Genomic DNA, 17,868 nt, shown 5'->3' with positions numbered 1-17,868 from the left:
GTCGTTGGTAATCCTGTAGCCTGCCAAATACAAAAATCTTTCCGGATAACCAATTATCGATAGGTTTTCACGGATAAATACCGACCATATCAAACCGGCCGCAAATAACTAGCTGTCACCGAAAATGATTGGTTTTCTGGATACCGATAATCACTCGGTGTCGGTAAAAGCGGATAACTCCTTACCGGCCCAACACTAATATATATCAATACCATAGATCAGATGACAATGCACAAATTAGAGTAAAACAACAGTGCTGTCTTTTTGTTTACGGAAAATCTGCATTGCCTCAAAAGAAAATTTTGCTTCCGGAATTTTCTCAGGGAAACGAAAAGTGAAAGATCCAGACCTAGTCTCCAACTCTTCAAGCTGTGACTTTAGTTGCCTGTTTTGGGAGAGAGCACGACTCAAAGCTGACTTGTCTCCCTCGACTGTCTCCAGCAACTTCTTGGAGTTGTCTTTCTCATCTTGTATCCTCTCCATGGTGGACTCTAGCTCAGACACAGCCTCCTCTTTCTCCTCCAACAACCTGCAATAAGAAACAAGACCTTTGAGTGTAGCAAGTTTCATATTCAATGGATTTCGATATCTATAGTCACGTACAACAGTATAAGGCCTCCCATCATCTTCATACAGTTGTATAAAAATGATTGGGTGGTCCAATCATTTTCCTACAGTTATATAGGAAATATACAACTATACAACTAAAGGAATCAATAAGCTCAATAGTCAACTTAAAACAAAGTTGTATATTACATGTATATCAATCTCGAAAATGTACACTTTTCTGTTATGTTATGGTACTGTTTGCAAGTTAATACTTAATCCCCCTAATTACATAATACTACCACACGATGAGATGTGCTCTGTAACAATGTAATACTGTAATCTAATCTACGGCGGTCTCGTGATGGCTGCGATTAACTGTTCGTTTTTGAGCTTTTAAGAGCTTGTAATCACATTTCCACATATTTTGCACCTACAACACAGCAGAGTAAGACATAGTGAATCTTTTGATACCAAATAACTGTAATGTGAATTTTGTTGCAAGTCAACCTTGAAAATCTTGCTAAAAATTTGCTCTTTATGACATATTGAGCTATTTATAGCATATTACGCTGTTCATTGTACTCATAGTTAATGTATAAATAAGTAAGGTTGTTGTGTTGGCAAGCACATTCTTATGACTTTCATGTTGTGATTCAGCTGCATATCTGTGTTATAATGTATTGTATTAGGTTTAGGGTGCGTTTCAGCCACAACCAAAGACAGTGTTTAATACCAATGTATGTATTCCAAAAGTTAGCAGAAAGCTGACAAATCAATTTTCGCTGTTTGAACTACAGGTTTAGCGACAGCGTTTTGTAGTTTGTCGATTATTCTAGAAAGCTATATAACAATTTGAGTTTGGAATAAAAGTAAAAATTTTGCATTTGGAATGAAAATGAATCGCTTCAGAAAGTTTACTTCTATTGGGGTTATGCTTATAAGTTTGATATAAAGTTACTACTGTAGAGATGCTCATTTTTGAAACGATACCAAATTTATGTATTTGCGTATTTACTATAATATGAGCCGTGCTCATCCATCCGAAGTTAGGGTGAAAGCGTTAAAAAAACAATTGCATCGAACAAGAATTGAACCCAGATATTCATATTTGAAGCCAAACATGGTCTTACTGCACCACTTGGTCACCTGTTGCAACAGGGAATAGTTATGCAGTTAGTTTCTAGACAAGATAATGATCTCTCATGGAGCGTGAGACTGCCAGAGAACTAGTGTAGATAAAAGCCAACGCTCATCGAACTGACTAGAGACAATCACACAAATTTTATATACAGGTTTGTGATTTACCAAATTAACTCTTTCAGTGCCATCCATGTACAAATTTAGCTATCGGCCTAGTGCCAGCCATTTTACTGAAAATCGCCGATATATTGCTTCATGATATGTATAGAAAAATTTTTCAATTTCAAACTCTATCTAGATCATTTTTGTAACATATTTTATTTTGCCAACATTTTATCTAAGACTGCTATGCAAAAAATTCAATATATCTGTACTTTGTGCGATGATAAAGCTATGTGAAGCGATTGTTACGAAGCTAAGACGATCCTCGACAATGTTCCTTACTCTTACAAAACTATTACTTTCACCACTATCAAAGTCACTGCTGCTACTTTAATTATCTGTATAATCGCGACAATCTAAATCTGAATTGGCTATAACATCATCGACATGAGTAATTACCAGTTTTCTGACTCACGCTGTACTCAGTAAAACTTACACAAAAATTATTCGTTTTTAGGTTAATAGTTCTCAAACAAGTTATAACAAAATGAAGTTACTACGCAAATGCTGGGAAAGTCGCAATTATGCGTCTACAGCACTCGACCATAGAAAACGCATTTATGCGTCTATGGCATCGAAAGGGTAAATTAACAGAAGTTAATTAAAGAACTGATTATAGACAATCACACAAACTTTATATACAGGTCTGTGATTTACCAAATTAATTAACAGAAGTTTGATACTGCTGAAGGTCTAGTTTTTGGAACAAGCAAACTTTTCTCCAAAATTCCCACTAGCAGAAAAATTTGAGTAAAACGTGACATTCCATTTGATATCACTAAATTCACTCCATTTGATATCACTAAATTCACTCCATTTGATATCACTAAATTCACTCCATTTGATATCACTAAATTCACTCCATTTGATATCACTAAATTCACAGAGTACTGCATATACAGATGCTACACTACTGACGAATATTTGTGTTATGAACAATGGTAGACACAAACGGTGTTGTGCGTATGTCAAAAATGTTCGTACAGCGATTCTGTAAGTTAGACTTTGTATTGTACGCCTGTTTTTGAGTAGTGCGGCTTTCCACCGCTGATATCAATCTTTCCGAGTAATTACACAGCTAACATATTTGCGACGAACAGCAACATATTGGAGAAAATACAGTAGCATTTCTTTTACAGTAGTACTGTTTCTCTCCAGTTGAACAAATCTTTACATCTCTACACATCTTTATAGAGTATAACGTTTTATTATTATTTAGTTTTCTTCAATATATTGGTACAAACCAATATAGGTTACTTACATAATCCTTAAACATACGTTTCGTACAAAATAACGACCTGAGACAACTTACGAACAAATTCGCTCAACAAAGAGCCGTTTGGAATGTATCTCATTCAGGAGTCGGGGAGCATCTGTACAGTCAAACCACAAAGGGTACTAGAGTATTACACGTAGTTACAATAGTCTAAGGGGCAAATACCTAGAGAGTTGGTGGTTGTCGGAAGACAGCACATCACAGTTCTTGGCATATGCCTCGCACTGCTGCCTAAGTAGTTCATATTGCTGAAGAACTTGCTGCACCTGTTCTTCTGTGTATGTGGGTGGGGCCTGCTCGACCTGAGCGACTTCTGGGGCTGCTGGAGGACTGTCTGTAGTGTCAGACACTTGGTATTCCTCTGTTAAAGACAACCAGACAGACTACATTACATCTCTTCAAACAAACTCGGTTTGGCTGTGTCCTTTACCATAGAGTTAACAAACAATAGAGTTAACCAGCTAATAGCCTCGTGCTAATAAAATCATTTAGTTAACTAGCCAGAAGACTTACAAATTATTTTATGACAAGCATTAAGTGAATAACCTGTCACAGAGTTATCATATTGTTATAAAAAGAATGAAATACCATTGAGCTATCATACTAATATCGAGGAAATAACCTGCCATAGAGTTATCCTATTGCTATTAGATAAATAAGCTGTAATAGAGTTACTGTATGGCTATTGAAAGAAACATCTGCCATAAAGTTATCATAAGTTTGAGTGAATAACGTGCAATAGAGTTATAATATTACTATTGAGGGAATAACCTGCCATAGAGTTATCATATTACTATTGAGGGAATAACCTGCCACAGTTTTATATTTCTATTAAAAAAGCTGCAATAGAGTTATCCAAGAGCTATAGAGCTACCAAATAAATATAAATTAACCAAGAGCCATCAATGCACTCATAATCAATAGTTACCATAATTTCCATAACAATTTCAACAAATGATAACTTCCAGGGTAGCCAAATGCATTTCAACTTTTGTAACACCAAATTATTCATCCAATGAGAGAATAGGAAACAAAGTTGAGTGATTGGGATAGACAATTGAGGTTTTATGATTATTATACATATACCCCTACTAGTGTTACATGCTACAAACTTTCATCGTATGTTTCATCTTCCTAGCATGTAAATGGTTTAAAATATTGCATCTTTAATTCTTTGAAGCGATTCAAACCACAGTTTTGAGGGGGGTATTTTTGCAAACATTGTATCAACAACGAAGTGCTGCGTATGATGTAAAGATCAATATTCGTACTATTGCACAAATCTTTGCGATCGGAGGTTGGATTTTCATCATCTTCATTGGTGACATTCTTACAGCATTCCTACGCCGCTCTGTTTTTAACGCACATGTTTTAAAAATATTATTTGTGAATTTGAAAAAACTTTCCCACACGCTTTGACATTGACATTAGACGCATTTTAGGAATGTCCGCCGTGATACAAAAGATGCGTCCCTTTGTAGCTAAAAGCGCAACAGGCTAATATAGAAAACGCGGAGTTATGCGACAATTGCTTCGTAGCATGTGAGCTCTTCAGCTACGGACAACTGGAAGTTGTGCAACTACTCCTGTGTATCATGTAAATACGTCCTTCTCATTCCTACAATTAAAACCACAACTTCAAAGCTCAAAAATTCGTAGCATGTAACACTGGTGAATGTGTGGTCAGTCCATTTTATACATCCAGTTCAACGCATGAATAATCATACAAACAGCCACCTATTTGTTTTTGCAGCTTTGTGTTCTCCGAATGGAATTCACGGAGCCTCTGTTCCAAAGCAGCTACCTCGCCTTGACTAGATTCATACTGGGAATGTACCTGCAAGAGACAACCGATTGGTAGAGCAAACATGTATTTCTATTCTTATATTTACCAGGCCTATTCACTGATGGACTGAAATCGCTCACCCATAACCAAAAATAGCTCCAGCGCTATCAGAAATGGTGGGATCAACTCACATTTTAAGAGCCAATTGCTGGTAGTGATGATTCAATGCCTTAATTTTGCTAGAAACCAACACAAACCTCATACCATTAGCTGCAGAATTTTATAACGATTAATATGGATTGAGTTTTTAATAAGTAGCAATTGGCGATTAATTTTTTTTAATACGTAACTGGCCTTGACTATATTCAAAAGATATCCTAGAGACCTAGACAATCGTCAATACAAATATTACAGTCATTAAATGAAATGGAACTGCTAGAAGAATGAAAGAAGATTTAATTGAGAGGGATCTGTAGACAGACAGACAGACCTGTTCTTGTTGGGATTGCAGACTTGTGATTATATGATTGTACTGATCTATTGTCTGGTTTCTGTCAGACAGGGCCTTTTGCAGGGAGTCCTCCAGCTATAATGAATGATTATTGAATGCTAGTCATGGAGAAGACGAGTTGACATATGTGGAGATTTTTGCGAATTAGCAAATCTCAAGACATTAGATTTCAAATTAGCAAATCTCACGACAGTGCAGTAGCAAAGCTTACGACACTAAATTTCAAATCGTGGTGATCTACGAGTTGCAATCTGGTGTCGTAAGATTTCAAAGCAATTGAGACTTCTGTCTCAGTTGCTAGCACAACCAAGACAGAAGTATCAAGTTATACTCAAAACCAATAAATGCATAATTGAGTATTCATGAAGACAAAGTATGCCTCTAGCCAAGCGTTCAAGCAAATCAGGTCAGACAAGCATAAATCTAATTACTATTACAGCGCTAAGTGTTAACACTAGAATACTGATTCAAGGTTGAAGATGAACTGGCACCAAACTTTAATAGACTTTTCCAAAAAGTATCAGTATTTTTCTATCACTTGCGATTGTTTTTGAGGTGATCTGAATGCCACGATGTTTCAAGATTAAAATCAACAAAACTTGATAGCGGTTGAAACGCTCAGATAAAACAAAAGTGTGATTATGACATTCATAGTTGCAAAGAGACCGATAGAACAGAGACGAGTAACACTGTAACGCCGATAGCTGATATCAAAATAACAAAAGAAACAGTCAGCCGTGCAACTAAGTCATTTCGCACTTAGTTTTCATCTAAACTCGATCAAATATTGATGATTTTCATCTTGAAATATCTTGGCAGAGAGACCATTTAAACATAAAAACAATTGCAAACGATACAAAAAATATTAATGCTTTCTGATATAATTTACAAGAATTTTGTCCAAGTTCATCTATAATGCATTGATGATTGCAGGCCTACCTGTGACACGTTTTCATGTAGTTGTACATTTTGTGTTTTGAGTTCCTCAATCTGCTGAGCATAAAGATCGGGACGGGTAGATGGGGTCTCCCCATTATTTAATTGCTGAATGTATGCATCTGAAAGCTCTAGTTTACTTCTGAGATCTGTAATAGTGGCCTCTAGGTCAGCATTAGCAGCCACCCTTGACTGTAGCTGTTTCTCCAGCTGATTTCGCTGCTCGAGCACCTCTTCAAGGTCTCGACTGTAAACAGGAAACTCCGATATTCCAGATAATTCCAAGATTGACTTCCAAAAAAAAAACAAATAAACAGCATAGATCTGAGTGGCTTTCAACTAAAACATTGTCCCTGTATAGTTTAGGCGAAAGATTACAGCTAGATTTGTAAGTTTTCTTGTTATTTGACAGTGAAACCTATAGAATGTCTGTTACAAACTGATTTTGAAAAAGAATCAAGGCTATTTTTCTCACTAAAGTCTTGTGGATTTGGCAGCGAGAGCAATTTGGAGTCAGATAACGTTTCTGTCACTACCAGTACCTCTGGGAATTGGGCCCAACCTGTTGCTCCAATGTTAGGGGCACCATAGCTGAACACAGATGAAAAAATCTATGAAAAGAACTTAAAAAGACCAAGACCATTTTTTTTCATAGGATTAAAAAATTTTCGAACTTGACAAATGTCGGATGCTTTATATAAAACGTCTGTAAAGCGGAAATACTTACGACTTGCAAAAACTGCATCAAAGTTATTTACTATTTCGAAACGAGTTAGAACTGCAAACTTTATTATTACTAGTAAGCTTGGCAGTCTGTGCACTGAAAGAGATCGTAATATGCATAATTAATTCATGCAGTGACAAGGCGGCCGAATGATGTAGTGGTTATCACGCCGGTCTGTTAACCGGAGTATCCGAGTTTGATTCCTGTGCAAGGCAATCTATTTTCATAATTTTTGATGTGGCTTCAGATGGACAGACACTGCTCTTATGATAATAAAGATAATGATGATTATGATAATACAGATGGCAATAATTAAAATAGTACCACGATCTTTTATTCATCAAAATAATGCTTAAACTAATCGAACAGGTGGTACCGCAGCATCAATAGCTGTTTCTGTACTACTATAGCAGGTTTGTCAAACAGTTATGACCAAGCAGGTCATAGCTTTCAAGGTCAGTAACTTTGTTAATGAGCTCTGGCTACGTACTAGCTACGCAGCCCTCATCAGATAGTGCTGCACCTTAAGTGTTAGTATTTGAGCGACAGTAACATTCAGAAATGCACCAAGATAGGTGGAATACTTTAGTAAAGTTTGCTTTCCATATAGCATACCCTAAACTGCACAACATTGAGCAGAGCCTTGCAACTTTGGTGGCAAAAATCATCAACCTACTTGACAAAATAGGTAGCTTTTCTAAGATATATATGTAGGAAAACGAGTGAAAAATCACCCAATTCCCAAAAATATCAATAATAGTACAGTATGCAAACAGAAAAAAACTAAAGAAATGAAGCTCAAATCAAAAAACCCTGGTCAGCCGCAATCAAAAAATACCAGACCAACCTTTTTGTGTGAACATCATGTTTTAGCTTCTCGAGTTGTTTGGAATTGTCTCCTGACGCTGTCTCAGCACGAGCACGCTGTGTGTTGGAGACAGCGAGCTGTTTTTCAAGGTCAGCGACGCGAAGCCTGGATGCTTTCAGCCTGCTGGTAATATCTTCCAACTCATCTAAAAATCAAACTTCAGTATGACATCAACATTGTCATCGATTAATTTCTGAAATAGTTCGATACTAAAATAAGTACAAAAACCCAAACGGCTCGAAACAGTTTAACAATATTCAATTACATTATTACTTATTATATTATTATATTATATTATTATATTTATTATATTATTATATTATTTATATTATTATATATTTATTATATTATTATATATTTATTATATTATTATATATTTATTATATTATTTATATTTATTGTATTATTATATATATTATATTATATATTATATTATTATTATATTATATATTATATTAATTCAATTACGGTTACAAACCTTTAGCTACACATGGTATCTTTTTATTCAAAACATGCATAGTAATTGAGTTAAGCGGTGATGCAAAAATATATTGGTCCAGACACTGATGTATGAACAAAGTTCAATAGTCTGACCGGCGAACAAAGGCATAGCAAGGGCCAACGTCTACACCAGAAGAGATAGAAATACCACACAAGCAGCCGCATGAAACCAAGAGATAGACTGACTTACCAGACTTCTGCTGGCTGTGTTTTTGTGTGACTGATAGCTGCTTTTGTAAAGTTTGTTTTTCCTCTACTAATATGCCTGTAAACAGAATGATATTTAACACCTGCTGACGCTTATCGCTGTTGTTGAGGTTTTTGTATTCTGTGACATTCCTTATGTATACCCTCATGATAAAATGAATTCATTAAGTGATATAAAATGATTAAAATGAGATAAAATAAAATGATAATCATACATACCATCATGATAAAATAAATCCATAAGATATACATAAGGATATGCATGCACAAAATGTAGAATAAAGACTTTTTGTCAAATGATGAGCATTTGTTTAATCCAGTACATATCCATAAATTTGGAGTCATCTACTGTATGCAGCTTCCGGCTATGAATTAATGAGAATGCTTTTGTTCAGCAAAACATTTTTTCAGTCTATCACGTATGTACTAACTTGGAGTTATCCTCTACACATCACATTCACCAATATTCAGCCTACACAATAGATACTTTATTAATGAGCCAGGAAACAATCTATTAAAAGCATTTCAGCTTACACCAAATGTAGTTGCTATAGCACAAGCTTTCGGTTATCGTAAAAGCATTAGAAGGTTTACAAAGATCTCAGGGGACGTCTTTTGCTAATGCTTGGACCATATCGAATGTTATCAACTTAATGGACTTATCATATATATCGTGCACATCAACCAACAGACAAACTACCAGGCTCTCATAAAATCGTAACGAACATGCAATTGGAATCTGAACCCTGATGTATACCTCAACAGCGTGTGCACAAAGCTTTCAGAATTCGAGGAACCCTTAATATTTTGCCACTCAGCTCGCTAATTGCAAAGACTGGACTAATCAAAAGCTGTCAAATATATTGCAGAGTTAGGAGTTCTAATGCCACTAAAATAAAACGGAATCTGCAAAACCTGAACTAAAATAATACCAAAAACAGTAAGATACTATTTTTGAAAATAGTATCTTAACATATGCAAAGAAATATACAAAAAAATAAACTTATAACAGACATGAAAATCTTGCCTATCCTCTATCTAAAACATTCGATACCATTAAATCATTATATGATGAGTTAAATCACCGTCATTATTTGATAATTTATTTTTTAAATACTAATGGATTATTATGCTATCATTCTATTTTTTTGCATGGCCTAATTTGCTTTTGTCTGCATTGGCCAGAGAAACAAAGTTAATATCAAATAAAATGGTTAAAAATTTCACAAAAATGCCCGTACCTATAGTTTGTATGTGTACTTGCAACTGTTCCTTAGTGTGAGACAGTTCTAGTTTAGATTTCTCTGTTGCTTCACTCTCACTTGTGTTTAGTTGTCGTTCCAACTCTGAGAGATGCTCTGCCTACAAACAAAGCAAATGACATCAATCTTTATGTATAAATCTTAGTGTTTGTCTTTTTGTTGGTCTTTTATATGTCATCCATGTGTCCAATTATATCAATTAAAATCCAGCAATGAAAAATCCGCTCCACCAAGGATATGATCTCCGTACCTACAGGTCTGAAGACCAGCGATCTAACCCACTACACTCTGATCGTTCAACTGACTGCAGCGATGAATGATTGTGATCATATAAATTACATTGGTTAAAATACTCACACATAAAGCGCTTGGGGTTATTAACTAGCACAGTTGATCTTTACGCGTAATGTAATGATTATTAAGATGGCTTGGAACACCGCTGTTGTTTCAGTAAATATTTGGACGACTAACTTACGAGGTAAGTTACTCAAATTTATTGGGTAATCATTTCATTATCTGTTCATTGCCGGGTATTCGGCTTGTCTTTACTGCAGTAAGAGCCGTGTCTGTCTGAAACCATGGTAGAAGTTTGGAAAAAAGATTGCACCACGTTAGATTTAAACCCACAACTTTCGGCTTGGTAGATCAACACCCTCCCAAATGCGCCAATCAACTTCTTCCAGATATAGCAATAAAATGCAGATATTTTTATTCTCTGCACTTTATCGGCATACCTGACAGCCTCTTATTATGTCATTATGGCGATAATGTCACTCTGCCCAAAGGAGATTGTGAAATAAAGGTGACATTAGCTCGCTTTGTCCTTCAAGGGTTAAATTTATCTTTCCAAATTTCTTACCAGTTAGTTAACCCTTTCACTGCTGTAGACGCATAAATGCGTTTTCATGGGACGACTGCCATAGACGCTTTTTTTGTGACTTTCCCAGCAATTGTGTAGTTACCTAATTTTATTATCCGTTGACAGCATAACCCACGGTCTCTAAGACTTTTATGAAATTGACAGTGTTGTCGGAAAATTTGTCTATAAAATTAGCCTAAAATAACAAAACGATTTTAAACTTTTGTTTGAGAATTTTTAATTTAAAAACGAACATTTTTTGTGTGAGTTCATTAATTACCGCGCTTGAGTCAAAAAACAGATAATTAGTTATGTTGATGACATTATAGCCAATTCAGATTTTTGTGATTATACAGATAATTAAAGCAGCAGCACTGTCCCTGATAGTGGTGAAAGTAATAGTTTTGTAAGAGTAAGGAACATTGTTGAGGATCGTTTTAGCTTCGCATCGATCGTAGCTTCACATAGCTTTATTATCGATCGCACAAAGTATAGATCCATTGAATTTTTGATAGCAATGTTGGTTAAAATGTTGGCAAAATAAAACATGTAACAAAAATGTTCTAGATAGAGATTGAAATTGAAAAAATACCGTTTACATATCATGAAGCAATATCGGCAATTTTCAGTAAAATTGCTGGCACTAGGCAGATACCTGAATTTGTACATTGTTGGCAATGAAAGGATTAAAAAATTAAACGCCACCCTCAAATTGAACGTCACCTCTAATAGAACGTCACCTCTAATAGAATGTCACCTCTAATAGAACGCCATTATAAAGGAAGGATTGAAATATAAAGTGCGATGGCATTCATATAGAGGCTAACCACATCCAAATTGTTACCAAATGCTAATGTAAATACTCATCAACCAGATCATTGTAAAAACATCCATTATTTTTCAGAGATAGTTCTGTATGCAACCGCACCAACCATAATTAAATGACTTAGGCCTATCACATAAGACTATCATATTCAGAGATGTAATTACTTAATTCTTTAGCAAGATTTGCACAGGAAGTTGAATGCTAACATTAGATCAACACATAAACCTTCCATTTAAGAGGTGTCAATGATAAAGCTGTGAAACCACCTTCACCTAAAAACTTTCTTGACTTAGCAAACATGCATATTATTTACTAGACCGATTATACAACAAAAGTCACTATTACAGCCACACATATTTTAACTAATTTCCTTAAATAATATTATCTACAGAAAGCCTGTTTAAGTTAAAACCTGATGTTGTTAGGACAGCTAACAAACATTATGTTCAAGTCAACAATGAAAGATTACACCACTATTACTATCGATTGTTAGTATTATAATTGCCTATCAACATTTGCATTTAGCTCTCAACATTTACTACTCTAATCAATTAACCATTGTTTGACTTAGTCCTGCGTGTTCTTAGTTCTTAAGTGGCACGCACGACATATGAGGCAGAGGGCATAGACGACGCAGAGGGTACATATAAGAGGGGCATGGTATCCTATTGCTGGATATAGACCTGATTTTTTTGACTTGATGAAACTAGTAAGGGAAACTATTGCACTAAAATGATATAGTACATGGCTGTATAGAAGGAATATTCTGGAATTTGACTTCAATAAAACTTGTAGGGAAAACTAATGCAATGGAAAGGATACAGTATGTGACTGTAAGAGAAAGTCAAGTCTGAACTTTATCGAACACGCCAATCAGTTCCAAGTTCAAACAAGAATTTGTCATGACCAACAGATATCAATAGTTATACGAATCTACCTGAATTTGCATCTGCCGCGTGAGCTGTGTATTTTTTTGTTGAAGTTGTTTCACCTTATCTGCGAGGTCTCTATTCCTCTGCATTAGTGTTTCCTCACTTGAAGCTGTTCGACCAATAGGGGAGCGTCTACCTTTTGGTGAATCTCCTGACAATAAGAATAGGAACGTGATGATGATAATCTCCAATGTTGTAAACCACATACGCTATCTGGCTGCATATCCATGAAAATGTTGTAATTGCAGCGCTACATCAAAACTAAGCAAAAGACCTGACGATACATAAGTCAGCAAACACAATTTCACTTCCACAAGTAACCAACGCCGCATTTCGAATATGATGAATGGTTAGTCTCATACATGACCTAAATTATTACCTCAAGAATGATGAATAGCAGAAAATGTCAAAGGTTTTTACATTACACAACCGCAAAACAGGCTTTAATTAGCAATAATCAGAGTTGTTCCATCATGGCTCTATGAACAAATAACTATTAATTGCAGCAAAAGCATACACATATTATTGTTGTTATTATTGTCATTATAGTTATTATAGTCATTATATTATTATAATTATTATTCTTGCCAGGTGGGTATTCGCCTGACAGGCTGCGAGCATCAAACCTAACAAATATTATCACCATGACAACAAGCACAACAAAGAGCCATAATTATCGTAACAGATCCTGTGGATATTCCATGAGTAAACTGTCTCTTACCATTGACTGTGGCACCATAGCCAGCAGACCCATTGGTGACGACTCTATCAAGGTCAGCGCTGTCCTCCAACAACCCATTCAGTTGATTAGATAGTTGGAGTAAACTCTCCACAGCTGAAGAGTCCGCTGGGGTGAGCCTGTGAGGAAGAATAACAGACCCTTCAATACAAAACATTACCAGCATAAAAGGTACCTGCTCAGGATTGTCAATAACAAGTGTGACAATCACTACATTTCCATGATGCGTATGACTCACATCATGCGGATTTGAAGTTGTGGCAAGTTGCATTAGTTACCGTGTGAATTAAGTGTTTTATAGACATTCGCATGACACGGATTGACTCGGGCGCCTTGTTGAAAAAACGTAAGGAAATGTAAGCTACAAGTTAATAAATAGTGGCACACATGTTAGCGACACAAACACGCGAAACTCGATCAAGAAAGGACAACAGAAGTATAGAAAACGTTTAAAATTGAATAGCTGGTGCGCTACTTAAATGCGTATCATTCGTAAGTGCTGTTCTCATTATTCGCAAGCATGATGGATTTTATAAAGTTTTGTTAATCGCAAAACTCGCCTAGCTTGCGGATTTATGCCGTTTCTATGATACGGTTAACTTGTGGATTGGCTCAAATTTGCAGATCATGGAAACAGTGAAAGATGAGAGGAGAGTAGGCTGAGAATCCTTGAGACTAAACTATGGTCAGCAATTCCATGCATACCAACCGCCCTTTTGAAAGACAATTTCTAAAAATATGGAGCATTTGATGATTTTTATATAAGCTAACCGGGTAGAGAGGGTGATGACAAGTTTGTATCTGTATTAACTAAGTATTTTTATTTTCCGTTCATTATTATTTGATTAAATGAATTGTTGATTCTTTTGGCAAATTAAAAATATCGTTTGTTTATAAAAGATCAAAATAAAGATGGATAAGAAAATTTATACATTCCTATAAAACATTTTTTGTTGAAATTTAGGAACCAAAACAGTTTAGCCTCCAAATGTGTGTGTAAATAACTACTTGGTACTACAGCATTTTCATGCGACATTGGCACCTGCTATTTACACAATTATTATCCCGCATACAACTGCCAACAATAGATAAGCACATAGCAGTAGTATACTAATATGTCTCGGACTGCAGGTGGTCAGTGAGAAACAGTACATGTGAAACTTTCTGACACTTTTTTGTTGAACAAAAGGAATTTGCACAAACTATTTGACTGTTTCAATAACTAGATACAACTTTTTAAAGATATTCCTGCATTCAGCAAATTTACCACTTACACATTGTTTACGTATAAAAAATCTAAAAAATAAGCAGAAACTTTGACATTAAAATATAGAATTTTATTATCATCGAAAATATAAACTTGAGCTCATTTCATATCAGAGTACTTGCCGTAATTCAGTATTGAAAAGCATTGGCTGAACAGAGACATATTTAGGAATGTAGCTACATCCTTAATATATTTTGTGCAAAAAATAAAACTCTGACCAAAAAATAAAACTCTGACCATTAAATACAATTTCCAACTAACTGGCAAACAGCATACACGTTTATGTAGATTTATGTACAAAGTTGCATGTACCTGTGGTCATGAAGTAACTATTAACATAGGAGACAAGATTCTATCAACTTGATATGTTATTAACTCTATCATAGTTCTAGTTATACTAAAATCATATTTGGAGTTACCTCCCTCAATACATGACACGTTGGTAGCCTACATAAAAATCCTGCTGACCAAGCACTTTTACTGATGCAATGCTTTTTGTAAATACAGTGGAACCTTCATTCTCGAACAAATCAGTTTTCAAGCAAAAATTTTGAGATTTGTTCGTGCGGGATCTCGAACATAAATTCGGTTCTCGACTAAACCGGAACATGCGTATTGGAATTGGAACAGCTGCGGAAACAGCATGGAAACATTAGTTAACAAACGGAGAAGCAATTTACGATTCATAAATTCTTTACAAAAAGGGAGGAACTATCTGGGACGATGTCTCCTCTACCAAAGAGACTTGCTAGGGACATACCCCCTCCCGTCAGGAGGGTTTTGGAGGAGGATTCTCCTTCAAATATGTGATGTAACCATGCCATTGCTGTTTATATTTTCTTTTTCCTACAACTTTTGATGTAACTGATCTGTTGCATTTTTTGCTGTTACATTACCAATTTCTTCAATTTTTGTTATTGTATCCTAACCTTTAACGTTTTTGACGTTTTAAGAGCAAAACAAACCAAATGTTTACATTTGTTTTCTTTTTCCATCATTTTAAAAAGAAAACCTTTTATTAAAATTAAACACTATCTATATCTACCCGTTTTTATTTATAGTATGCAGTATGCAATACAGTTTATGGTGTAAAATACTTTACCGAAGTTGTTTTCTCGCCTTGGAATGGATTAAAATTTACATACATTTATTCTAATGGGAAAAATTGTGTCGGATCTCGAACAGCTCGGTTTTCAAACAACCTTCTGGAATGGATTATGTTCGAGAACCAAGGTTCCACTGTACGTCTAAATGCAAGTACATCTAAGTACATGTAAGAACCTGTAAATGTGAGTACATCTAAATGTACGTACATGTATATGTAAACAAATCTGAATGTAAGTAGATGTAAATGTAGGTACAGCAAAAATTTTTGTGAAACTAAAAACTTACCCGTTATCCAATAAGTCCACTGGCAAACCATTTGCTGCCGAATGATCTGAAGGTTTGCTGCCTTTTTGTGTCTTAAACTTTTTCAGCTATAAGCAATGGTACATTTACAAGCAACTTACATTTACAATGCTACTAGAGAAGGTTCTAACACTGCTACTCTGCTAATCATATTGTTTTCCTTGTGACAAAACACTTTCAATTAACCCTTTCACGGCCGTATGTGCATTCATGTGAAATCTATGGTCGACTGACGTAGGTGCACTTTTGCTAACTTCCCAGCAATCGCGTATTAACTTTATTAATTAACTGTATTAATTTTATTATTTGTTGACAACATAACCAACGATCCTTAGGACCTTTATGGTACTGACAGTGTTGTCCGACGAATTCTCTAAAAAATTAGCCTAAAATAATGAAGCAATTTTAAATCTTTGTTTGGGCATTTCCAACTTGAAGTAAGTTTTGTAAGTGCCTCCCGAGTTAGAAAACAAATAATTTCTTATGTTGATGACATTATAGTCAATTCAGATTTTAGCGATTACACAGATAATTAAAGTAGCAGAACTGACTCCGATGGTGGTGAAAGTAATAGTTTTGAAGAGTAAGGAACATTGTAGAGTATCGTTTCAGCTTCGTAGCTTCACATAGCTTTAGCAAAGCACAGCGTATAGATACATTGAATTTTTTGCATAGCACTGTTTGTTAACATGTTGGCAAAAATAACACATATAACATAAATTTTGTAGATACAGTTTGAAAAAAAAGTAAAAAAATTAAAGTTAAACGTAAGTTGAAAAGAAAATGTATATACATATCATGAAGCAAAATTGGCAATTTCCGATAAAATGGCTGGCAGTAAGCCGATAGCTAAATTTGTACATGGATGGCAGTGAAAGGTTTAATGTAACTTTTAGGTTATTATGCAACACAGTTGCTGCATTTGCTACCAAGCCTAATAATTTTGGGTTCATTGAATCAACAATAGGAATCAACAACCTACTAATCTACAACGATGACAGCTCATAATAGAGCATTGTGCCTATGCTGTAAACAGTCAATCAATGTGCACTCACTTATTCTACTAAACAAACTAGACAAAGCTCTACTTGCTATAATTGTTACATTCAAAGCATCTTGAATTGAAAATTTGAATAAAAATTTATGAATGAGCAAAACCGGCTCTTCCACAAAAGAGCTGAATAAAACGAATGGATTGTTTTTGAGATCTCATCAAATGTCTGCCTACCAGTTATTGTGCTGCATGCATTGGAAAAATAGCTGAATTTACATTAACACTACTAGGAGTTAACTAAAATAAAAATCCTCAACTTTGTTGAATAATCTATCACGAACAACTCTAGTGGTAACTGGGGAGAAATTAAAACGATTCATAAAATTTTCTTGTTAATCACCAAAAATACACGTTAGACAATTGACAATAAGGATTTGTCCAAAATTTTCCACAAACAAAATTTTTCGAGCATGCAGACTGGTCTAATTAAAGCAGTAGGAAATCTTTTTGACTATAAAGTTTTGGCAACATTCATTACAGAACAAATAAATTTACCTTTTAAAAGCAATAATTAAGACTAACAAAATCCCAACAAGCCACGTAAAAGTTTCTTAATAATGTTTCTCGAACATTCAGTCGCTATGAGAGAAGACATGATGAGAGATTTGCGCTCAAAACCTATTTAATTTACATGCTGGGTTGAACCACTTCCTGAATACTTAGTGAGACGATGTTAGAAGTTTCAGCGGTCTCAAGAGCCTGGCTAAAAGCGACTAATCCATAATAATTTTCAGCAAAAATTTTAAGTTACGTACTTTTGTTTAGCGGCTCTGACACTACGGCCTTTATCCTACAAAACTTGCCGAGTCTGTCGAGTCAATCGATTTAGTTTGATGCTTGCACACGTCAAGCAATAGAA

At 35.2% G+C, this 17,868-nt stretch overlaps 1 protein-coding gene across 1 annotated transcript in view; it reads right to left on the bottom strand.

Annotated features, from left to right (window-relative positions):
- LOC137398012 (golgin subfamily A member 2-like) overlaps positions 1 to 17,868 on the bottom strand; it is a 52,195-nt gene that overhangs the window by 34,172 nt on the left and 155 nt on the right. The window contains exons 2-12 of the mRNA XM_068084110.1: positions 15,938 to 16,023; positions 13,261 to 13,397; positions 12,545 to 12,690; positions 9,902 to 10,022; positions 8,644 to 8,718; positions 7,932 to 8,097; positions 6,364 to 6,607; positions 5,404 to 5,499; positions 4,865 to 4,964; positions 3,293 to 3,488; positions 350 to 529 (exon numbers count right to left, since the gene is read on the bottom strand). Of these exons, the coding sequence (XP_067940211.1) occupies positions 350 to 529; positions 3,293 to 3,488; positions 4,865 to 4,964; positions 5,404 to 5,499; positions 6,364 to 6,607; positions 7,932 to 8,097; positions 8,644 to 8,718; positions 9,902 to 10,022; positions 12,545 to 12,690; positions 13,261 to 13,397; positions 15,938 to 16,023 (1,547 nt within the window). The remainder of the gene's footprint in view (positions 1 to 349; positions 530 to 3,292; positions 3,489 to 4,864; positions 4,965 to 5,403; positions 5,500 to 6,363; positions 6,608 to 7,931; positions 8,098 to 8,643; positions 8,719 to 9,901; positions 10,023 to 12,544; positions 12,691 to 13,260; positions 13,398 to 15,937; positions 16,024 to 17,868) is intronic.

Source organism: Watersipora subatra, chromosome 6 (assembly GCF_963576615.1).
Source record: "Watersipora subatra chromosome 6, tzWatSuba1.1, whole genome shotgun sequence".
In the NCBI taxonomy this organism is placed as follows: Eukaryota; Metazoa; Bryozoa; class Gymnolaemata; order Cheilostomatida; family Watersiporidae; genus Watersipora; species Watersipora subatra.
Note: the sequence above shows the minus strand (reverse complement) of the source record. Positions and strands in the feature narration are given on the sequence as shown.